Below are 24,836 nucleotides of genomic sequence, written 5' to 3' on the forward strand. Positions count from 1 at the left end.
AAAGGAAGAATGCATCAGCCGTGATGCGAATGGTGGAACAAATTCAAATTGGACAAATGGCCTAATCCTAATCCTATCTCTTATGAATTAACATATCTCTATTATGTCAGCACTGTCACAGGAGAATCTGTCTCACTGTATCAGGTACAATGTGACAAATAAACTTAAAATTAAAGCAATCATAAACAAAGAACTATTCACGCATATATACTCAAAGGCAAAGAGTAAGATGTGGACAATGAATCTGTATACACCTTACCCACATGGACTTGTGGATAATATTTAATGTAATTAATTAAGTAATTTATTAACATTGCCAGGTACAATTTATCTTAATTATCTAAATGATCCTACATTTCCCCATCAGTCTATCTAATTGTTTCCACATTTATTCCTGAATGATTTTTCCATCATTGAGTAAAAATGTGCACTCAAATGTTGATCATCTTTCTGGGGAGCTTCCTGAAACAAGTTTTAAAATGACCTTTAATAGCTTCAATATGTGTCCTTTTCTTCTCAGATAAAAATTCCACTTAATTTTCATATCATTTATTATCTTTTGGTTATCTCTCAGATGTTCCTTTGCTGGCTCCTGTTAACTTTAATTAGTCAAGTTAATTGTATTAAGATGAATATTTTTCCTCGAATTCAATATTTATTTCAATCAATACCATATTCTCTTTCAAAGATATTTTTTCAGGATTTAAATAAAGCTGTGAGAGAATTTTTATGGAAAGGTAAATTATCATGGGTAGCATTATATAAACTTACTTGGAAGTATGCATTAGGTGGGCTTCTATGACCTCATTTTCAAAGTTATTATGAAGTAACCCAGTTGAAATTTATTAGTAGATTGATGGATTTGGACCAACCCCCAAGTTGGGCGAAAGTTGAGACAGCTTGCATTTCTGAAACTGAGGTGCATCAATTTATATATCGATGGAATATAAATTTGTTGCAGGAATATAATAAAGCATCTCTTAAAGGAGTGGACTAAAAGAAATAAGATTTTAGGATCAAAAGGTAAATTGTCAATTTTAAAAGAAAAAAAAGAATATAATATTCAGCTTATTCCTTTTACAATATTTAATAATTACTTAAAGAGTTCGGATTTTAAGAGTATAAAGACATTGCAGGATTGTTTTGTAGAAGGACAGTTTCTTTCCTTTAATCAATTGAGGGAATGTTTTAATATTGCTGAAAATTCTTTGTTTGTTTATTATCAACTTTGAGCTTTGGTGAAAGATATGTATGGTAGAGAGATGATTTTACCTGTATTGATGGAATTTGAATCTTTGATTTCTTCTATGCCAAAAAAGGGTTATATTTCTGTTATGTATCAAGTGTTACAAGACAATATGGATAAACTGGAATGGGAGAAGTCTAAACTCAAATGGGAAATTGATTTAGCTTTTGCTTTTCCTGAAGATTATTGGGCAGATATGTGTTGCGACAGTGTAACTAAATTGACAAATGTACAGTATGGAATGGTTAATTATAATTTTTTTACATCAGTTATATTTAACTCCAAAGAAATTGAAAAAATATGGTTTTAGTAACTCGGATTCTTGTTTTAGATGTGGTGTATGTACTGGTACTTTTTTTTTAACATGCTGTTTGGTCTTGTGTTTAGGTACAACCATTTTGGGAAGAAATTAGGTTAATTTTGAAAAAATTATATAACATTAAGTTACCATTAGATCCATCTATTTTTTTAATGGATTACATGGTTCCTTTAAAGGGATTAGGGCTGGATAAATATCAAATTGCATTTGTATGTTTAGGACTGTCTGTAGCTTGAAAATGTGCAGCAAGTACATGGAAAGATAACACAGTGATTAATATAATGCGTTGGCATAATGAATTGAAAGCTTGTATTGTTATGGAAAAAAATTAGATATAATTTGCATGATAATTATTCTTTTTTGTCAATAAGTGGTTACCGTATTTGGAATATATGCATTTAGATGTACTTTGATGTATTATATATTTTTCCTTTTATTTCACTCTCCTTAAGAGAGCTGGCTGATGGGGTGGGAGGGTGGGAGGGGTATTTCTTATTTTTTGTTCTTCTTTCTGTGTTTATGTTTTTAATTTTCTTTTTTACATACAATTATATAAAATTACTTATATTGGATGTATACTGTTTTTTATTAATGATTTTTTAAAATAAATACATTTTTCAAAAAAAACAGATGTTCCTTTGCCAGCTCATGTATGTACAGTCTTTATCATATTTTTCATATGCTTCTTGACAACACAAACTAGGCAGAATGTTCAAGCACAATGTGACAAGACCACTGTACAATTAATCACAGCTCCATACATATGATGATATGACTACCACCTTCTGCAGGGGGCGATTTTTTTACCTGCAGGAAGACCACTTAAGAGGCTGATTCCACCTGACTGGCTGTCAATCAGCTGACCTGAATATAAATCTGAGCCAGTCACATGGGGAGCCACTAAGGTGTTCAGACTTTAACTGGAATAAAGTCTGTTATACAGTCTCTTGAGTTTTGTGCTTGCTTGCCACAATTTATTGCAGTAAAATTTTAAAAGAAAGACCATGGAGAAGTTTCTGACGATTGAGAGCCTGGAGATCAAGCCCAACACCCGGATGCCCAGGCATGCTTTGAGATCTGGAAGCACGCGATTGGGGCAATCATCCTAACAGCCTGAGGTGATCAACACCAACCAGAAACGGCTCATGGTGCTCCGCACCAAGCTGGGCCCACGAGTTTTCCAGGCCATCAAATTCTGCATGGACTACAAACCTGCGATGGCCGTCCTGGAGAGTATGCTCAAGCCCCCGGCAAACGTGGTCTAGGCCTGGTACTTGCTCAGCATCAGGTCCCAGCAGCCAGGTGAGACAGCAGGGCCTATATGGGAGCCCTGCATGAGCAAGCCCGCCTGTGCCTGGCCGAGACTGGGGTGACTGGTGGGGAAGTGGAGCGACTGATCCAGGATGCCTGTGTGCGAGGGCTGCGCTCAAGGTGCACCTGACAGAAGCTGCTGGAGGAAAACATTGCCTCTCTTACCAGGACAATGAGGATAGTCTGCTCCCTGGAGGCTGCAGTTCATTATGCTGAGGTCTTTGATGTCTGACTCCCCCAACCTCCGGTCTGGCAGATGCAAATGACTGCCGTCACCAAAGGGTCTTATGTGAAGAATAAAATCACAGCTGCTAGCGCAGCTCATCCCTGTATTTACTGCGAGTCCTGGTGTGCATCAGATAGGTGATCCCGCAAAGGCTGCCCACCGAGGAACTCGAATTGCTCCCAATGCAGGAAGAAACCTACTTTGCCAAGGTGTGCCTTTCCAGATCTGTTGGGAGCACTGTGGCCTTCCACAACCAGCTGGGAGCCCTCCACATGAGAGGACCGGGCGACGCCATTATTCGCCCTGCCACTTCCGCCCTCACTGTCGACATCACTTCTAGCCCAGCACCAACCCGCACCTCTGCAGTGTGCTCACCTCAGGCACTGCCATCTTCCTCTGCACAACTTCTGCCTGCACCGAAGATGTCACTTCCGCTCATGAGGATGACGTCACCTCCAGTTTCACTGCTGGTCAGATCACCTGACTGCACCGATGGCATGTGCATCCACTGGGCACCGCCATCTTGGGCCAGCCGGGCCCCGACTGCACATCAATGGGACAACATGGTCAATATGGGCGCATACCCGATCGCCCACCTGAAGGAAGCCTCTGGTCGCTACTCACCACATCCATCGGGGAGAAGTGACTTGGATCTTGAGATAGTCCTAGTGTCCACACTTTAAAAAGGCAAATTCCCCACGGACTTGGCACTCAATGTTGGACATTGCTGTCAATGGGAAGTTAAAAAAATACCTGTTCGCCAGCATACGTACTGAGAGCTTCGTGCTCCCGAATGTGGCCTGGACACTAAAGCTCAAAATCTATCCCATGAACTTTTCCCATCACCTTTGCTGCCCAGGACCACTCCATCATGGCCCTCGGGTGATGCTCAGTGGAATTGACAGTGGTGGGGGAGGTGTGTGGGGGGGGGAAATATACCAATGTTTTAGGCTCTGGTCATGCCATAGCTCTGTACCCCAGACCTCAGGGCTGGACCTTCAGTGCCATTTCCAAAGCCTTACCCTCGCCTTTGCCGGGTCCCTCCCCCGCTCACACTCTACAGCATACAGCCCAGTGACCGCCCCCAGTCCACCTGTGGTCTCTCCACGCTAACGGTAACCCCTCCTGAAGCCCTCTTCAACTACCTCACGTCAGACTGCAAGCCCATAGCTGCCAAGAGCAGGCGCTATTGCACAGTCGACAGGGCCTTCATTAAGGCAGAAGTGAGGTGGCTTCTAGTGGAAGGTATCTTAGAGCCCAGCATCAGTCCCTGAAGAGCACATGTCCTAGTGGTAAAAGGAGGTAGCAAAGTGAGGATGGTAATCAATTATAGCCAGACCATAAACTGGTACACCCAATTGGAAACCTAGCCCCTATCCCGAATAGCTGACATGGTCCATGAGATAGCCCACTATAAGGTCTTCTCGACAATTGACCTAAAGTCGACCTTCCACCAGCTCCATATCCACACCCGGGATAAGCTATATACTGCCTTTGAGGCAGATGGGTGCCTCTACCAGTTCCGCCGGGTCCCGTTTGGGGTCACTAACAGGGTCTCTGTTTTCCAGCGGGAGACAGACCGCATGGTTGACCGGCACATCCTAAGAGCAACCTTTCTGTACTTACATGACCACGATGACAAGGAGCTGAACCCCACTTACAATAAAGAGAAGCGTGTGTTCAGCACCACCCACCTTGTCATCATAGGGTACATCATGGAACATGGTGTAAATGGTCCCGACCCAGAAAGCATGCGTCCACTAATGGAACTGCCCCTCCCTCACATGCTCAAGGCCCTCCGCAGGTGCCTTGGACTTTTCTCCTATTACTCCCAGTGGATGCCCCATTTGTCAAACAAGTTCCGCCCACTGGCCAAAGCCACCACCTTTCCTTTCCTCCCCGAGGCGCAAACAGCTTTCGCTCACATCAGGCAGGACATCCCCGATGCCATGATGTTGCCGTGGATGAGGACACCTCAGTGTAGGTGGAGTGCGATGCCTCTGATGTTGCCCTCATGGCCACCCTCAAGCAAAAGGTGGTGGGCTGACTCATGGCCTTCTTCTCCAGGACCCTCCACAGTTCTGAGCTTGGGCAATCTACCATTGAAAAGAAGGCTCAGGTGATCATGGAAGCGGTCCGCCACTGGTGCCACTACCTGGCAGGCAGCAGGTTCACCCTCCTCTCTGACCAATGCACAGAGGCTGTCATCTTCAGCACCACCCATAGGGGCAAGATCAAGAACGATAAGATCTTGTGCTGGAGAGTCGAGCTGGCCACATTCAGCAACGACATCCAGTACAGACTGGGGAAGTTCAATGACTCCCCTGATGCCATGCCCTGGACCTGTACCAGTGTGAAGTCCAACCAACTGCAGGCGCTGCACGACTCCCTTTGTAACCCGGACATCATGCGCCTGTACCATTTCATCAAGTCCCAGAACCTCCCCTTCACCATCTAAGAAGTCCGGACCATGACCGAGACATGCAGGGCGTGTGTGGAGTGCAAACCAGGCTTCTTCCGTCTGCCACAGGCCCACATCGTCAAGGACACTCGGCCCTTCAAACAGCTTAGCATCAACTTCAAGGGCCCCCTTGCAGTCAGACAAATACTCCGGTTTTCCCTTCACCATCCCTTGCCCCTGACACCTCCATAGTGTGTCACTGGGACACTGACGCAGATCTTCACCATGTTCAGATACCCGGCCTTCATCCACAGTGACCAGGGGTCGGGCTTCATGAGTGAGGAGCCACACCAGTACCTGGTAGCGCGAGGCATTGCGACTAGTCATACAACTAGTTACAGCCCGAGGGGCAACGGGCAGATGAAGAGTGAAAACAGAGTGATCTGGAAGGCAGTCCTCCTGGCCTTGAGGTCCAAAGGCTGGTCTGTTGACTACTATCAAGAGGCCCTCCCCAAGGTACTCCATGCCATTAGGTTACTCTTGTGCGAGGCTACTAATCAGACCCCTCATGAGCACATTTTCTCATTCCCTAGGAAATCGGCGAATGAGGTCTCCTTCCTAGCTTGGCTCACATCTCTAGGACCAGTGCTCCTCGGTAAACACCTGCAGGCCCTAAAATCCAACTCGCTGGTCAAGCACATGCTCCTCCTTCACGCCAACCAGAACTACACCTACATCAGGTACCCCAATGGCTGTGAGGACACCGCCTCGTCTAGGGATCTGCCACCAGCAGGGGCCCCACCCCAGCACATCACGACTATCCAGCCTAACCTCCACACCATGGGTACCCTTGGCCCACCCAGGATCTGGGGCCGACCTCCTCCCTCTGCCCCTCCAAAGAACCCCATTCCTGGTTGACCACACCCCCCTCAGACAGACAGGCAGATAGACACCACGCTGCCTACAGCGATGGCCTCCACAGCTATGCTGGACCCAGCCAACCCTCAGGCAGTCACCACACCCTCACTGACCTTTGACCAGGAGCCAACTCTGCGATTTTTCCCAGAAACTCCGATGGCTGTTGGACTGCCTGAATCTGTAAATACCACCTGGCCCGTTCCACACACCCCCAGGACAATTTTAAGAAGGGGGTGAATGTGGTGATATGACCACCAGCCTACTGCAGGGGGGCGACTTCTGTACCTGCAGGAAGATCACCTAAAGGGCTGACTCCACCTGGCCGGCTGTCAATCAGCCGATCTGAATAGACCACCTAAGGGGCTGACTCCACCTGGCCGGATGTCAATCAGTTGATCTGAATATAAACCTGAGCCGGCTCCTCCTGAGACAGTCACACGGGGAGCCACCAAGGCTTGAATTGGTGTTCAGACTTTACTGGAATAAAGCCTTTTGAGTTTTGTGCTTGCTCGCTGCTACCTCAGCGCACCTCAATACAGGCTTTAAAACAGCCTGTAATGGAGCTGAAGGTGGTTTTATTTAAAAATTCTGTGATTGTGAGGTCTGTGTCCAAGATGACGGAGCCTATGATTAGCAGCAGCTACGAGGGGTTGCAGACTCTAGGGAAGCAGAGGAGATGACCCACCAGAAAACAGGAAGAACAACCCCCGTTTGAGAAGGAGTAGCAGAGGAGACAACCCACACGACAGAGACCGCATCGGAAGACAGGTGAGGGGGTCTGTGGTTGAAGAAACGCACAGAGACAGGCTGTTGGTGACTCGAGGTGAGGAAACCATGCAGGCTGTGGGCTCCTTGTGACTGCAGTTGAGGATTCACACTGGGGTGCGGACTGCTGGAAATTGGCTAAAGGGGTACTAGGTATCAGAATTGGGATGGGAGAGGGTGCTAAAAGCTTCCTCATCATGTTGGAGGTTCAGATCGGAGCTCAGGCTGAAGATGGTTTGAACTGGACTCTGCGTGACAGCAGGAGAGCTGGAGGCGAATCCATGGTCACTCAATGACTCTGAGGAGATTCTCTTTTGCTTCTCTTTCTCTGAATGTAAGAGGCACTTCAGGCAATTTCTGCCGATAGCAAAACATGTAATATTGCACTGTCTTTATTACATGACAATAAATTGAATCTCTCTCTCTTCCCCAATGACTGCAGGAAGTACCACACATGCCCACATCTTCCTTCCTCACCACTATCTGGGGCCCCAAACAGATGAAGTGAAGCAACATTTGTGAATCTGTGGGAGTCATCTACTGCATCCAGTGTTCCTGTTGTGGCCTTCTCTACATTAGAGAGACTGGACACAGACTGGAAGATCACTTCACTGAATGCTTTCACTCTGTCCCCATCAATGACAGGTTTTTTCCAGTGGCCAACCATTTCAATTCTGTGTCCCATTCCCATGCTGACAAGCAACATCAAATATTCTGTCTTGGCACTCTCCAATCAGACGGCATTAACATCAATTTCTCAGGTTTCTGTTAGATCATTCCCCATTCTCCCTCTCTTCCCTATGCCTCTATATACTTTCCTCCAGCTCTCCACTCCTTTCCCTCTCCATTCACAGAGCTATAACCCTCCCCTTGTTTGATGTTGTGCCCTGACTCCCTTATCCACCTACTACTCCCTGCCTGTGGCCCTCCCCCCTTCCCCCATTTTATTCAGTTGTCTGTCTACATTTTGCACATACCCTGATGAAGGGCTCAGGGCTGAAACATTGGTCATGTATCTTTATCTTTGCTATATAACATCTTTGCTATATAACATGAGATCCAAAATGAGTGGTGGACTAGCCTCGCCAAACGAACCCAGCTCAGTGTGGACATTGGCGACTTCAGGGGTTTTTAAGAGGCTCTAAAGGCTGTGTACGGCCCCTCACCCCAAGTCCAAAGCCAACTGCGCAGCTCAGACAGCAAAGTCCTCCTCAGCGACAAGATCTCCATCCTCAACCGATGGTCAGAACACTTCCAATCTCTTTTCAGTGCCAACCGCTCAATCCAAGAATCCGCCCTGCTCCAGCTCCCTCAACAGCCCTTAAGGCTAGAGCTGGATGAGGTCCTCACCCGGGAAGAGACATATAAGGCAATTGAACAACTGAAAAGTGGCAAAGCAGCAGGTATGGATGGAATCCCCCCCCAGAGGTCTGGAAGGCTGGCGGCAAAACTCTGCATGCCAAACTGCATGAGTTTTTCAAGCTCTGCTGGGACCAAGGAAAGCTGCCTTAGGACCTTCGTGATGCCATCATCATCACCCTGTACAAAATCAAAGGCGAGAAATCAGACTGCTCAAACTACAGGGGAATCATGCTGCTCTCCATTGCAGGCAAAATCTTCGCTAGGATTCTCCTAAATAGAATAATACCTAGTGTCGCCAAAAATGTTCTCCTAGAATCACAGTGCAGCTTTGGTGCAAACAGAGGAACTACTGACATGTTCTTTGCCCTCAGACAGCTCCAAGAAAAGTGCAAAGAACAAAACAAAGGACTCTACATCACCTTTGTTGACCTCACCAAAGCCTTCGACACTGTGAGTAGGAAAGGGCTTTGGCAAATACTAGAGCGCCTTGGATGCCCCCCAAAATTCCTCAACATGATTACCCAACTGCACGAAAACCAACAAGGTTGGGTCAGATACAGCAATGAGCTCTCTGAACCCTTCTCTATTAAGCAAGGCTGCGTTCTCGCACCAATCCTCTTTTCAATCTTCTTCAGCATGATGCTGAAACAAGCCATGAAAGACCTCAACAATGAAGACGCTGTTTAAATCCGGTACTGCACAGATGGCAGTCTCTTCAATCTGAGGTGCCTGCAAGCTCACACCAAGACACAAGAGCAACTTGTCCGTGAACTACTCTTTGCAGACGATGCCACTTTAGTTGCCCATTCAGAGCCAGCTCTTCAGCGCTTGACATCCTGTTTTGCGGAAACTGCCAAAATGTTTGGCCTGGAAGTCAGCCTGAAGAAAACTAAGGTCCTGTATCAGCCAGCTCCCCACCATGACTACCAGCTCCCCACATCTCCATCGGGCACACAAAACTCAAAACGGTCAACCAGTTTACCTATCTCGGCTTCACCATTTCATCGAATGCAAGGATCGACAACGAGATAGACAACAGACTCACCAAGGCAAATAGCGCCTTTGGAAGACTACACAGAAGAGTCTGGAAAAACAACCAACTGAAAAACCTCACAAAGATTAGCATATACAGAGCCGTTGTCATACCCACACTCCTGTTCGGCTCTGAATCATGGGTCCTTTACTGGCATCACCTACGGCTCCTAGAACGCTTCCACCAGCGTTGTCTGCGCTCCATCCTCAACATTCATCGGAACGACTTCATCTCCAACATCGAAGTACTCGAGGTGGCAGAGGCCGACAGCATCGAATCCATGCTGCTGAAGATCAAACTGCGCTGAGTAGGTCACGTCTCCAGAATGGAGGACCATCGCTTTCCCAAGATCGTGTTATATGGCGAGCTCTCCACTGGCCACCGAGACAGAGGTGCACCAAAGAAGAGGTACAAGGACTGCCTAAAGAGAGCTCTTGGTGCCTGCCACATTGACCACCGCCAGTGGGCTGATATCGCCTCAAATCGTGCATCCTGGCGCCTCACAGTTCGGCGGGCAGCAACCTCCTTTGAAGAAGACCGCAGAGCCCACCTCACTGTCAAAAGACAAAGGAGGAAAAACCCAACACCCAACCCCAACCAACCAATTTTCCCTTGCAACCGCTGCAACCGTGTCTGCCTGTCCCGCATCGGACTTGTCAGCCACAAACGAGCCTGCAGCTGACGTGGATTTTACCCCTCCATAAATCTTCGTCCGCGAAGACAAGCCAAAAAAGAAAAGAATAAAATGTGCTGTTTGACCTGCTGAGTTTCTTCAGATTTGTGTTTTTACTAATATTCTATTATGAATTGACTGACAACATTTTAAAAATGATTAAGTTTTTCCAAGCAACGACAGGCTCATTATTTATCTGTCAGATCACATCACAAGCAGATAAATGTGAAGGCCAGATAGTAGCGTGGGATAAGTCTGTGTGCTTGAAGATGCATGAACCATGGTACAGGATGACTGCTTTAGACTGCAAGGACATAAACCAAGAATGATGAAATAAAACACTACAAATTGTATGGTCTTTGTTGTTAGTCCTGCTGGAATAATTTTGAATACTAGAATAAATTTTGAAATAAAATTAAATCTGCAATTAAGCTTTAGGAAAGATGGTTTCAAAAGGGTCGCTTAGATCATTAGGATAAGAAAGAATGGAACAAAGAGAATACAAGTTAAAAAAAAATATATATATATACATAAAAAGGTAACATGGCCAAATGAAATAGGATGGCATTGTGACTTCATCATTTTAAGGAGGCATAATGAGGATAGTTTTTAAACTGTAGATCCGAATGAATAGAGCAGCTTAACAAGTTCCATCAATTCCTACATGGTTGAAAATTGAACAAATAACAGTGCAGAAGTTATGAATGTCCAATTCAGATCCTAAACAGGCTGCTATTGTTTGAATACTGAGTCATGTTATTACAAAGATGGAAGTGGTGAGTAAACTGCATTACTAGTAAAATTCATAGGCAATCGAAATAAATAACTGACATTAACCACAAAACTATCTATGACAGAAATGAACCACTTTGTACTTACTTCCAGTCAATGATTCTGCAGGAAACCACTAACTCTTAGGTGTATGCATCTCCTCATGCACCCACGAAATAAAAGTCTTAAACACCTTGGAAGGGCACAAATCCAACACCGGACTTACCATTGAGATCAGTGGTGGAGCATGAAGGTTCTAAAGAGAACAGCTGAACCACTTTGCATTGGCCAAACAACCTGCTGTTGGGAAAAGCGTCTGAGATCTCATTGTGGAAAAAAAGATATATGCTTGAATTACTTTACTACATTTTATTGTTTTTCAATAAATTGCAGTATTTTATAGTTTTATTTCAGAATTGTAAATTTTTTGATTTGACTTTTTACAAAATGTTTTCGAGTATCAAAGAAAGTTGTGTGGTGACCCATACCAGCAAACGAAACAGCTCCCAAAATGGCGGATGTGCTGTGGAAAACGGGGGAAATTAACCTGCATCCAACACAGGTTTTCAATCTGGGCTGATGACATCACTGATGATGTCCATGTGATGTATACCAGCCCAGCATGCACCCTGGATGTGTCAGTCTTGCACTAGACTCCACAGTGTGTACATTGAAAATGAGTCCAGCGATTCTACAACATGTACACTGATGTCTATAGTAGCTCAGTATAGAATACTTTGCTACATTTGGACCCCAAGATGGAAATATTTTCTTCGATGCATGCTGTGGCTCTGAAACTGCCAATGTTTTGGACTTCACAACCACGTGTATGGCCAAATTCCAGTTGAGGCAGATAAAATCTGATTCCATGTGGTATTACTAAGTGCCCTGGATCAAGAGACGGTATGCTGAGTTTGAAATTTTCTGCTGCAGCCTCTGGAGGAGGTCAAGTACATGGCGCCCAAGAGTCTGCCCATCCATATTTTTGGCCTCTCATAACATGACCGAGCGGCCCATTTATTTCACATGGATGACTTGGGAGACAGGGCCCCTTCTGTGCTTGAGAATGAAATGCTGGCACTAGCAGAAGGACACAGGCCCTGCCCTATGTTCAAGCAGGCTTTCTGGGAGCATTTGTCAGGAGATATCCACATGCTGCTGGCCAATGAGAATTTCAGTGACCCTCAGAAAGCTGCAGCTTACGCTGGCATTCTATGGAGGGCTAAGTGTGACATCTGTAGGACAGGTCACCCAGATCCCACTCACAGTAGCAGGACCATGCAACTCCAAGATTAGACTGGCAGTAGGGTCGATCAAATCTGTTGTCAGACCGCCAGTCAGCCAGGAGACAATGGGATGAAGATAGCACGCATTGATGTTTATACTATCAACAAAGAGGCACAGAAGCTTCCCGCTGCCAACCTCCCTCGCTAATGGCTGAGACTGCTGGCCATCGAGACAGCCTTTTATACGTCTTGGCGGATACGGGGGTTGAGATCAGTGTGCTTCCCCCTTTGGGGCGTGACACACGTAATAGAAAACCCAGGATATCATTGAAGCTGCAAACTGCAGTACAATCCAGACATTTGGCACATGTAGGATTCCACTTCAGTTCAGTGATACTAAGTTCACGATGATTCCAGGAGAATTTGTATCAGACTCGTGTGGATGGGAGGAGACACCTGCAGTGGTCCTAAGCAAGCTCCGCAAGAAGCTTGGATCTTTAGTGCCCATACTGACATCTCAACACGGTCAGGCCAGGTCCTATATACCCCAGAACTTGGAGGACTGTAAGTACATTTTTGTACAGAAAGGAGCTCACTGAGCATCATTCCAGCATCCGTATGAGGGTTCCTTCAGGGTACTAAGGTGCAATGGTTCGACATACATTCTGGACATCGGAGGCAAAGAGGAAGCTTTTGCAATTGACCGCCTCAAACTAGTCCATCTGGATCTGGATGGCCAGTCGTGGTTCAGGCGCCTCAGTGAAGAGGAAGGCCACCCAAACAAAAAGAAAATACAGACTTTGGCAGTCTGCAGCAGCATTCCCAGTTCTTTGGTGGTGGGGGGGGGGGGGTGAAATGTGGTGACCCACTTACCAGCAAGTGAACCGGTTCCAAAAATGGCAGGCGTGCTGTGTAAAATGCAGGAAATCGACCTGCATCCAACATAGGTTTCTATCTGGGGTAATGACATCACTGATGATGTCACTTCCTGTCTATGTGTCAGAAGCAGTGATGTATATAAACCCAGCATGCAAGCCTGAGGTATCAGTCTTGCACTAGACTCCACAAGGTGTACATCAGTGGTTCTTAATCTTTTTCTTTCCACTTTTATGAGCCCAGAGGACCCCAAAACCCAGCAGCATTAGAAATTCACCAAGACAAATGGTTACTTAAACAAAAGTTACTTTTAATTTTCTTTAAACATGAAAACAGGATCAAACTTTAACTTATTACTATTAATTTAACCTTACTTAACCCCCTTCTAATTCTCAGTGGATGCATATGTAATGTGTATATGAGTTCAGAAAAGTTCTTTGATTCACAGTTCAATCTCACTTCTCCAAGTTCACTGGTTGAATGCAATTCTTATACTGTGCACAGAATTTAACATTTATGAATTTCACCAGGCTTTGGTGCTTGAAAGGTAAATGGTTACCACTCAGGAAGGAAGGTTCTTGTCAGTTTTCAGAGAGAGATTTGTTGCTCGTTGGACACCCACAACTGATTCCTTTAGTTCAGCCATTTCAATGTCTTGCCGAAGAAACTTCCCCCATCAGGGTTTTCCAGGTGAAAACGACTTTCTTTCAGATCACCCCAGAGTTCCTTTGTTTCCCTTATTTCAAGTGAAACATTATGTAGCCAGTCCTCTCCCCTTGTATGGACCACAAGGTCTTTGACCAGGCTGGACTAAGAACTCACAATCAATCTTCAAAATGGGGTTTTTCCACAAGCATGCCAGCTTGTCATGTTCCATTCCCAGCTCTGCTGCTGCTGGCCGTAGAACTGTATTTTTTCTCTCTCTCTCACACACACACACACACACACACACACACACACACACACACACACAAAACCACATGGCCCTCTTAGAAAAGCCAAATGCATTCAGACTATGGCTCCAGACCTAATCTTTTGAGTCCATTCATCTGTTGCTTTCCAAAACAATAAATGATTACTCCACAGCATATCCAATTAACACCTACTTGTGAAGTCCTTATGGCATTCTTCAAAGTTTTTGCAAAGGCATCCAGAGCCTGGACTGTCTGGCTTAAGCAAAGCTCTGTCATTTTAAATGAGATCTGTTTTGAAGTGTTTGTATGTGACCTACACTAAAAAAACCTGCCAAAGTTTATCTCCTTTAAAGCATATCTATATACAATATAAAATATAACATCATCTGTCACACCACTCACATACCACTTTAAGAATTCTCTATGCCATATGTACTGTGATTTGTAAGGGATTGCTTAAGGTGGTATGTGGGTGGAAAGAAAATGTTTGAAAACCACTGTTTTAATTGTCCCTAATTGACTCATTATGTGCACGGTTTCATAACTCCAAAGGAAATGGGCCAATTATAATTTTTCTCAAGCAAACTATTTCTGTAATAATTGGGTCTAGAACAGTGATTCTCAACCTTCTCTTCCCAATCACATACCACTATAAGCAATCCCTTACTAATCACGGAACAGTTATGGCACAGGGATTAATTAAAGTGGTATGTGAGTGGAAAGAAAAAGGTTGAGAACCACTGGTGTACACCGACTTTCCAGCGAATACATCAATTCAACAACGTGCAGCGATTCTGCAATGTGTACATCGATGTCTATAGTAGCTCAGTATAGAATACTTTGCTGCAGGTCTTTATTAGTAGTGGTCTGCCAAAGGCCATCAGGGAGGGGGCTTTAGCAGCTTGAGGTACCCTTGCCACTTGGGATCTGCTCCACCTCACAGAACGCTCTTCTGCCTTCCACTTCCAGAAAAAGTAAGGTCAGGTGGGAAGGGGTTTCATTGTCCTGGAGGTGGATGACTTGAAACAATGAGAGCACATTTTGAAAATTTACTGAGTACTTTCCAGAAGGCTATATAGAATCTCTATGAGGGAAAATATTTAATGGTACAACCATGCTGAATAATTTTTAAAAATATTACCTATGTATCATTCTTGCTACATGTTGTCTGCCCTCATCTTTTCCCCCAATTATCCTTCAAAAATATTACTGGTTACTAATTGGGTTGGTGGTTGAAAAACAAAATTAAAAGTCCTGACATGCAGTAGTTTTCCTCCCGTTCCCCTTTGTTCTTTTCCACTATACTGATCCTTTTGATTACCATTTCTATCGAGAACCTGCGGTCCCGGATGGTTGTTATGTCTGGTTCAGTTCCTGGTCTCTGACATTTTACAACTTTCAATTCTTTATACCTTGTTTTGATCATTTTGACAACAGACACTATTTGGTCCAGTTTTGACTGACATAGAACAGATTTTGAGAGGCAAATTTGCACACATTTGCAATTAATTTGTTAGCGTTATGCTTGTTATTGTTTAACATGGAAATCAAATCCATCTCAAAGTCTTTAACTACAGTTCACACAAATAACATTCTTTATTTCAGAAGAACTTTTGGAGTTGAAATATAAGTTAAGATCAAACTTCGCTTTATTGCCCCTAAGGACCTAAGAAAGCAATCCATAAGACTGCAACTATTTTAGAGCTGAAATGGTTTTAAACTTCAGATATATTTCTCATTATATTTTATTCCATATCATTGTCACTAACATAAGGTGTTTAAAATTCAAAGCAAAGAGGGAGATTTTTTACTTCCCCTAAAGATTCAGAGGGAAGCCAGAAATTATTCTGAAGTTTGTCATAACACAACAGATAACATCTATCCATTGTAATCTGGGGAAGGATGCTTGCAAAACTATATTGTAAGTCTTAAGTTTTGAAACAGAGCCAAGGCTATCAAACAATGCATGTCATAAGAAAACTTACATCTGTTAATGTTGTAAGATCAAGTGGTAACTCTTCAAATGTTTCCAAATCCTTTGGTTGTTTGTTCATACAAGTGTTAATATATCTGCAGTAATATCAATATAATACACATTAAAATGGGACTACATGTCAGATTTTCTGTAAAACAAACATCCCTAATTCTTTGTCATTTATGCTTCTCATAAGGTTTTAGATACAATAAAAATTTCAAAAGTACAGGTTGGTTTTCTTCTTTCCCGAATTGCCTCTGACACCCAAGCTGATTTTGCAATAGTGTCTTACAGCACAGAAACAGGCTCACAGGCCCAGCTTCTCCATGCCCAACTTGCTCTCCTGCTTTAGCCTCATGTCCTCAGGAGGCTCATAGCTCTCTAATCCCTTTCCATCCAATGTAGTTATGAAAATGTTGCTAATGTACCTGCCTCTACCACTTTGTCTGGCACCTCATTCTACATGCCACGACCAACTAAATGAAGAATTGTCCCCTCGTGTCCTTTCTAAATACCATACTATACATTTATGCCCATTTTTGGAAACAGATGATCACTATTCACCCTATATATGTCCCTCATAGTCTAATAGATATCAATAAGATCCCCTCTTAACCTCCTACTCTCTCAGGAAAGTTGGCCTCATTTTTTTCAATCTTTCACGATAATTCAACTTCCCTAATCCTGGCAACAACTTTGTTACCCTCTTCTGTAGCTGTTCTAATTTTATAATATCTTTCTTATTATGGTCACTAGGCGACCAAAACCACGTACAATATTCTAAGTGTGACCTCAGCAAAGTCTTGTATAACTTCAATATGATGTCTCGACACTTGTACCAAGTGACAAAAGCAGGTCAGAATCAACAAATCCTGCAGCAAACAACCAACTTTCTAACTCCCCAAAGTCCACTCAAAACCTCTGCAAAGGCTCAAATCAAGAGGGTGATTGAACACTCTCCATTTGCCTGGATAAGTGTAGCTTCAGCAACAATCAAGGAGCTCGACACCACATTGAGTCAAAATCCTGGAATTCCTTCCCTAACAGCTTTGTGGGTGTGCCCACATCTTAAGGACATTAGACAGCTCACTACCATCTTCTCAGTGCAGTTAACGTTGGGCAATTAAATGCAGGCTCAGCCTACAAAGTCTATGTCTCTTGAAAGAACATAAAAAATGAAAAAGGACTGTGATCTGGCTTATCCATAACCCTGCCAATACTTCTTTCTGGCAACAAAGATGCACAGTGGCATAACCTTTGCCTGCAAATGTCCCATTTTTTTCAACTTAGTTCCCATCAGCAACACGATCGATCATTTAGGAAGTTAGCAGGACATGAATCAAATTTTTTTAAAAACGGTTGTACTGGTTCAAGTTTGGCTCTGATTAAATAATTGCTTTTTCCTGTTTAATTGTGCATATTTTTTCCATCAGTTAACATTTACAAATGCTATAATCAATTAAGCAAAAGAATTTTAGGTGGAGTTAACTGATCTTGATCTGTCTGATTTAAAAAATAGGACAGGAACAGGAGCTGAAAATAAAGAGAAAATCAGCACAAGTTTATATGGTCCAGCACAAGTTTATATGGTCCAGCCCTATTTAAGAACAGATGTGGTACATGTTGCAGGTTGGTAAACTTCATGGATCTAAGAAATAAGTATACTCACATTCTGGACTCTTGTACAAGTTCCAATTAGCCAATGACCTCATCAGCTACAACACAATTCATTTCACTGTCTTTCCTTTTCACTGAATTTTGAGAAAATAATTTTCTGGATAAAAAAAATCTTACCCAAAGCTTCCTGTGCACTTATAATTAAATTTTAAAATATCCACTTCTTCTCCCAAGCCAGAGTCTGGTGATGTTGGGTCCGAGATATTATAATTATTTGCTATCAGCAAGTCTCTCAGAGGGATGTAATCCTTTCCATCCTATAAATCAAAACAAGTTTTTAAAAATGTAATAAATAATTATGATTCTATTTAAATGTTCCACTTTGCAGTCAATAATGGTTTATGATTATGTTAAGAGTAATGGAAAAGATAAAGAGCTGCAGATTTTGAAAAGCTGAAATAACAGAAAAAGGTGGAAATGCTCAGTAATCAGCCAATGTCCTTGGAGATAAACAGTTAATGCTTTAGTTTGATGAAATATTCATCGTCTTTCTCTTTACAGTTGTTGGCTGATCTGTACATTATCACATTTTTAACCTTTTGTTTTTAACTAATAGCAGAACTTAATATGCTCTGAGGCAAAGTCAATTAGATTCATTCCAATTTCACCAGCAATGGAAATTGTTTCTTACATACAGCTGGTTCTTAAAATAAGTTCTTTACATTTCTGTAGTACCTGCTGAACACTTGCTTGTAATAAATCTCCAAGTCTTTCCACAAGTTTTGTGAAAGTAGGCCGTTGCTTAGGGTCATCATGCCAGCAGTCGAGTAATGTTTGATAACTGGAAAAGACCCAACAAATAGTTAGTTTGTTTTGCTTTAAAATACAAATTATTTCATAATGTTAATTTTACATTTAGTGAAAATGTAAAACTAATTAAATAACACCCATAAACATCATACCAAAATCAATTTAGTTTAATACAATCAACCTGGTGAGCCTGACATCAGTAGTAGATAAATTATTAGAAGGTGTTTTTAAGAGATTGTACATTTCAATAGCCAGAAACTGATTAGGGATAGTCAACTTGGCTTTGTGCGTGGTAGGTCGTGCTTAACCAATTTTGTCAAGTGTTTCGAGGAGGTTACCAGAAGAGTTGACAAAGGAAAGGCTGTGGATGTTGTCTACATGGACTTTAGTAAGGCCCTTGACAAGGTCCCATATGGGAGGTTACTCAGGAAGGTTCAGACACTAGGTATTCATGGTGAAGTAGTGAACTGGATTCAACAATGGCTGGATAGGAAAAATCAGAGAGTAGTGGTGGGATCGGTGCTGGGACTATTGTTGTTTGTCATCTACATCAATGAACTGGATGATAAGGTAAACTGGATCGAAGTTTGCAGATGACACTAAGATTGGAGGCATTATGGACAGCGAAGAATGTTTTCAAAGCTTGCAGAGGGATTTGGACCAGCTAAAAAATGGGCTGAAAAATGACAGATAGAATTAATGCAGAAAAATGGGAGGTGTTGCATTTTAGAAGGGCAAACAAAAAGAGGACATACATGGTGAATGGTAGGGAAATGTTGAGTGCGGTTGAACAGAGAGATCTGGGAACGCAGATACATAATGCCCTGAAAGTGGTGACGCAGGGTTGTAAAGAGAACTTTTGGTCTTCATAAATCAAAGTAAGGAGTACAGGAGTTGAGATATTATGGTCAAGTTGTATAAGCCAGTGCTGAGGACAAATCTGGAGTATTGTGTGCAGTTTTGCTCATTTAACTGCAGGATAGATATCAGTAAGAGAAGATTTACTAGGATGTTTCCCTGACTTCAGAAACTGAGTCACAGGGAAAAGTTAAACAGGTTAGGACTTTATTCTCTGGAGCATAGAAAAATGAGGGGAGATTTCATAGAGGTATTTAAAATTAAGAGGGGGATAGACAAAATGTAGATAGGCTTTTTCAACTGAGGGTAGGTGAGATATAAACTAGAGGACATTGGTTAAGAGTGAAAGGGGAAAAAGTTTAGGGCGAACACAAGGGGGAACTTCGCACAGAGAGTGGTGGGAGTGTGGAACAAGCTGCCAGTTGAGATAGCGAATGTGGGTTCAATTTTAACATTGAAGAAGAATTTAGACAGGTACATGGATGGGAAACATATGGAAGGTTATGAACTGGGTGCAGGTCAGTGGGACTAGGCAAAAAAAAAGTTCAGCACAGACTAGAAGGGCCAAAGGGCCTGTTTCTGTGTTGCAGTGTTCTATAGTTTCTAGATTCTAAGCCCTTTTATATTTCTTAGAAATCAAGTTTTTCAAATTCAAATTTATCATCAGAATACATACATGACATCACATACATCCCTGTGATTCTATTTCCTGTGGCCCAGGCAGAATTTCTACCCATCGCTACTGCAAACTATACTCAAGAAACAGATATGCATGCAATAGAGAGGAATGTAAACAAAGAAAGAAATATAAACAAACTAACTCTGCAAATATGGAACTAAATAATCAGTAATAAATAATATGCAAAGAAAGAGACCTTAAATGAGTCGCTGATTAAGTCTATTGAGAACTGATGATGGAGGGGTAGAAACTGTTCCTGAATCAGGTGGTATCAGTCTTATGGCACCAATACCTCCTTCCTGATGGCAGCAGCAAGAACAAAGTATGTTCTGGGTGGCGTGGATCCTTGATGATTTCCGCTGCTCTCCAACAGCAGCATTCCATATAGACTTTATCGATGATGGGAGGAGTTTTGCCTGTGATATATTGGGCTACGTTCACTACCTTTTGCAAGACATTCCAGTCTGAGGTATTGGTGTCCACATACCAGGGTATTATACAGCTGGTCAACATACTTTCCACTATGCATCTGTAGAAGCTTGCCAAGGTTTTCAATGTCATACGAAACCTTCGCTAACTCCAGAGGAAGTAGAAGTGCAGACCTGCTTTCTTCACAATGACATTAGTATGTTGATTCCAAGAAAGGTCCTCCAAGACTCCCAGGAATTTTAATATGCTCACCCTCTCCACCTCTGATCACCCAATGATCACTGGATTGTACGCCTCTGGTCTTCCCTTCCTAGAGTTTACAATCTGTTCCTTGGTTTTGGTGACATTGAGTGCAAGGTTGTAGTTTGTACACCATTCAGCCAAATTTTCAATCCCCCTCCTATATGCTGAGCCATTTCCCCTTTTTATACAGGCCTCTACTTTGGTATTGTCAGCAAATTTGTAAATGGTGTTGTTGTACCGAGCCACGCAGTCATAGATGTAAAACAAGTGGAACAGATGGCTAAGTATGCAGCCCTGCTGATGGAGATTGTGGAGGAGATGTTCTTGTCAATCCAAAGTGATTGGGGTCTGGAAGTGAGGAAATCCAGGATCCAATTACATAGTGGGGTATTGAGTCTTAGGTCTTGAAGCTTAGTTTTGAAGATGGTGAATGCCGAACTGTAGCCTTTCTTTTCAAAATATTTTTATTGAGTTTAACAAATACCCTTTACACCAAGTATACTAATGATAACATAAATCAAATCATATACACATAAATTGTAAATTAGAAGCATTGCCATAATTATTATATAACTTATTTCATTCAGGTCATAAAATTCTATAATTATAATAATTAAACAATAAAATCATAACTCACACTATGTCCAAAAATAATATTGAATACAAAAATTATACAAATAATACATGCAAAATTCCCTTAAACAAGATATTTTATACTTTCTTTTTCAATCTTTTAAAAAAATTTCAGATCAATAAACATAGGAACGATACAAAGAGATCAGGATTGCATTAACATATACCCACACAAACATTGAGCAACATATGTAAACTGACCCCCCCAATCTCTTAAAGGCCAAACATTAAAAGGAATCAAATTTTATAACAAAAAGTATCCCCCCCAACTCAGAAACAAAACAAAAAAGTAAACAAAGGCTGGGCTACCACGTTTCAGTGGTTAAACAATTATTTTGTGGTTAATTCTGCTCCTCTACACTCACAAAAAAAATTGATAGGATTCGGAAAGGATCAACGTACATCATATGATGAATAAATGGCCTTCATGTTTCTTCAAATTTAACTGAAGGGTCAACAGTACCACTTCTAATTTTTTCTAAATTTAAACATGGGAAAACCATAGAAATGTAGGTGGTTTAGAGTCTTTCCATTCAAGTAGGATGGATCTCCTGGCTATTAAAGTAACAAATGCAATCACACAAAATACTGAAGCAAATAAGTAGCCAGAGTCCAAACCTCCTAGACCAAAAAGAGCAGTAATGGGATGGGATGGGATGAGCAAAACTGCTGAAATAATATCAAAAATATCTTTCTAATATTTTTTTAGGGAAGGGCAGGACCAAAACATACATTTCAGGGAAGCCACCTCAGAATTCCATCTGTCACAGATAGGGCTTACCGTATATTTTGACATACGTCAGCCCCCCCCCCCCTCCCGCCCCATTTTCAGCCTCATTCTCAGGATTTTATGGTATATCGGGTGTTATGGGCCCAGAGGACCCCAAAACCCAGCAGCAATAGAAATTCACCAAGACAAATAGTTACTTGAACATAAGTTTTAAATTTTCTTTAAAAATAAAAACAGGATCAAACTTTAACGTATTACTATTAACTTAACCCCCTTCTAATTCTAAGCGCACATGTATGTAACGTGTAAAAGTTCAGAAAAGTTCTTTGATTAACAGTCCAATCTCACTTCTCACTCCTCCAAGTTCACTGTTATCAGGCAATTCTTATACTGTGCACAGAATTTAACATTTATGAATTTCACCAGGCTTTGGTGCTTAAAGGTCATTGATTACTGCTCAGGAAGGTTCTTGTTGGTTTCAGAGAGAGATTTATTGCTTGTTGGACACATACAAACTGATCAGCCACTTCAGTGTCTTGCCGAAGAAACTTGCCCCATCAGGGTTTTCCAAATGATAACTTCCTCTTCTGCAGGTCACCACAGAGTTTCTTTTGTTTCCCTTATTTCAGGTGAAACACTCTAGCCAGCCATTTCTTCTTGTATGGACCACAAAGGTTTTCAACAGGCTGAACTCAGAACTTGTCTTCAAAATAGGGTTTCAACAAACTACCAACTTGCCATGATTGCAGAAACCAGTTCTCTCTCTCTCTCTCTCTCTCTCTTTCTTTCTTAGAGAAAGCCTGTTTGGTCTCCTCTCTCTCTCCACTTGCAAAGGCACTCGGAGCCTGGACTGTCTGGCTTGAGCAAAGCTCTTGCATTTTAAATGAGATCTGATTTATGAAATGTTTGTGTTTGTTTGTGACCTACAGTACCCCCACAATTTATCTTCTTCAAAAATGTATTTATATACAATATAAAATATGATATAATCGGTCACACCAGTGTGCAAGTTGACCCCCATTTTCTGGCTGCCTGAGGTACCCTGTTGATTTTCATACAAGTTGACCCCAAAGCTTGTGATACCTGAGATGGGCCATTGACCAGCTTAGACATCAATGCTCACAGATCATGCAGATTGATCTGTTGGGCATTAGCCGGAGGTGATTGCTATCACGGAGGGTTCATCGACACAACACAACACATTTGACAATAATATAAAGCAAGTTTTAAGTTGAAAGTGACAGAAATGGCCAAGAAAACCAACAACTGTGCTGCTACAAAATAATATGATGTGCATGAGAAGTTGGTAAGAGATTGGAGAAAGAAAGAAGAGACTTTAAGAAACATATCAAAAAGGCAATGTTCTTTGAGAAAAGGAAAATATTGTTGGTCAGAGATGGAAAATCACATTGCAGAATGGGTGTGTGTGAACAGAGGCAAGATTGTGACATAGTTACCTAAAATAAAATAAAAACAGTGGGCATCGTCACACGAGACCTCAGTGATGATTTTAAGGCTACAGGAGTCTGGTGCAATTGTTTCATGAACAGGAAAAATCTGGTATTATGCCAAAAATCAAAAATTGCATAGAAATTACTAAAATAACTTGATCACAAAGTTGCAAGTTTTCACCAGTTAATTAATCGGAACAAGCAGAAACATCAGTAGCTATTCCCATTCAACTCTGTCGAATGCCTTCTCAGTATTAAGTGAGATAACACTCTGGAGTTTTAGATGAAGGAAAATATACAATATTCATTATCCTCCTAATGTTGAAATATGAATAAAGATTCTAGATAAATCCTGTCTGATCTTTAGAAATGATTTGTGGAAGGACATTTTCCAATCTAGTAGCCAATATTTTAGAAAATATTTTTGAGTCCATATTCAAATAAGAAATAGACCAATATGAAGCACATTCAGTGGGGACTTTAATTTTTTTTAAGGGATTAAAGAGATAGATGCATCATAAAACAATTGAGGTAATTTACCTACAAACAGGGTATCCTTAAAAGTTTTACATAACCAAGAAGAAAGTAGATTTAAAAAAATAGATTTGAAAAAGTCTACTGCATACCCAACTGGACCTGGTTCTTTACCAGAGTTCATCAAAACAATTGCTTTCTTTATTTCTTCCTCTGTGGTGGGTACAACTGTGTGTTCATTAAATGGCAATTCAATTTTCTTAAAAATTTGTGCATTATAGTGGAATCATTAGGAAATTCTGATTGGTAGAAAGAGGCATAAAATTCTTGAAAAGATTTATTAATTTTGTCATGATCAACTGTCAAACTACCATCTCATTTACGAACTTTAATGATCTGACGTTTAGCCGAAGCAGCTTTCAATTGGTTAGTCAGAAGTTTATCAGCATGTATATAAAACTGACTCTTAGTTTTAAGACATTGACTTTCAATTGGGTATGTTAGTAACAAAATGTGTGGCATTTAAGTTCAACTGTCTCTTTGTAAAGATCCAAATTAGGATGAATAGAATTTTTTAAATCAATTTCTTTAATTTTATTAACCAACGTGCATATTTCATTAATTTTTGATTTTTTTAATCCAGCAGAATATGAAATAATTTGCCCACAGATATAAACTTTAAAGAGATCTTATAGAGTCCCACTGGAAATTTCTTCCATGGAATTATTTATGGAAAAAAAAAGACAATCTGATGTATGCATCTTTACTGTCCATGAGGTCCAGGGTTTTCAGTAGAGCCAGTAAGATGGTTCTGTCATAGACCTGTTGATGTGGTAGGAAAGTTGGAATGGATCATGTCACTACTCAGACAGGAGTTGATATACTTCAATCTCTCA

At 41.9% G+C, this 24,836-nt stretch overlaps 1 protein-coding gene across 6 annotated transcripts in view; it reads right to left on the minus strand.

The window, feature by feature from the left end:
• The window catches only part of flt1 (fms related receptor tyrosine kinase 1), a 274,469-nt gene that overhangs the window by 67,365 nt on the left and 182,268 nt on the right, over positions 1 to 24,836 (minus strand). For 5 of the 6 annotated variants that reach the window (XM_069891516.1, XM_069891514.1, XM_069891517.1 and 2 more), the window contains exons 26-28: positions 18,369 to 18,474; positions 17,811 to 17,950; positions 16,027 to 16,111 (exon numbers count right to left, since the gene is read on the minus strand). In XM_069891516.1, coding sequence (XP_069747617.1) covers positions 16,027 to 16,111; positions 17,811 to 17,950; positions 18,369 to 18,474 — 331 coding nt within the window. Of the gene's footprint in view, positions 1 to 13,416; positions 15,061 to 16,026; positions 16,112 to 17,810; positions 17,951 to 18,368; positions 18,475 to 24,836 lie in introns of those variants that run through there. The other variant, XM_069891518.1, reaches the window with a different exon arrangement.

Source organism: Narcine bancroftii, chromosome 7 (genome assembly GCF_036971445.1).
Source record: "Narcine bancroftii isolate sNarBan1 chromosome 7, sNarBan1.hap1, whole genome shotgun sequence".
Taxonomy (NCBI): domain Eukaryota; kingdom Metazoa; phylum Chordata; class Chondrichthyes; order Torpediniformes; family Narcinidae; genus Narcine; species Narcine bancroftii.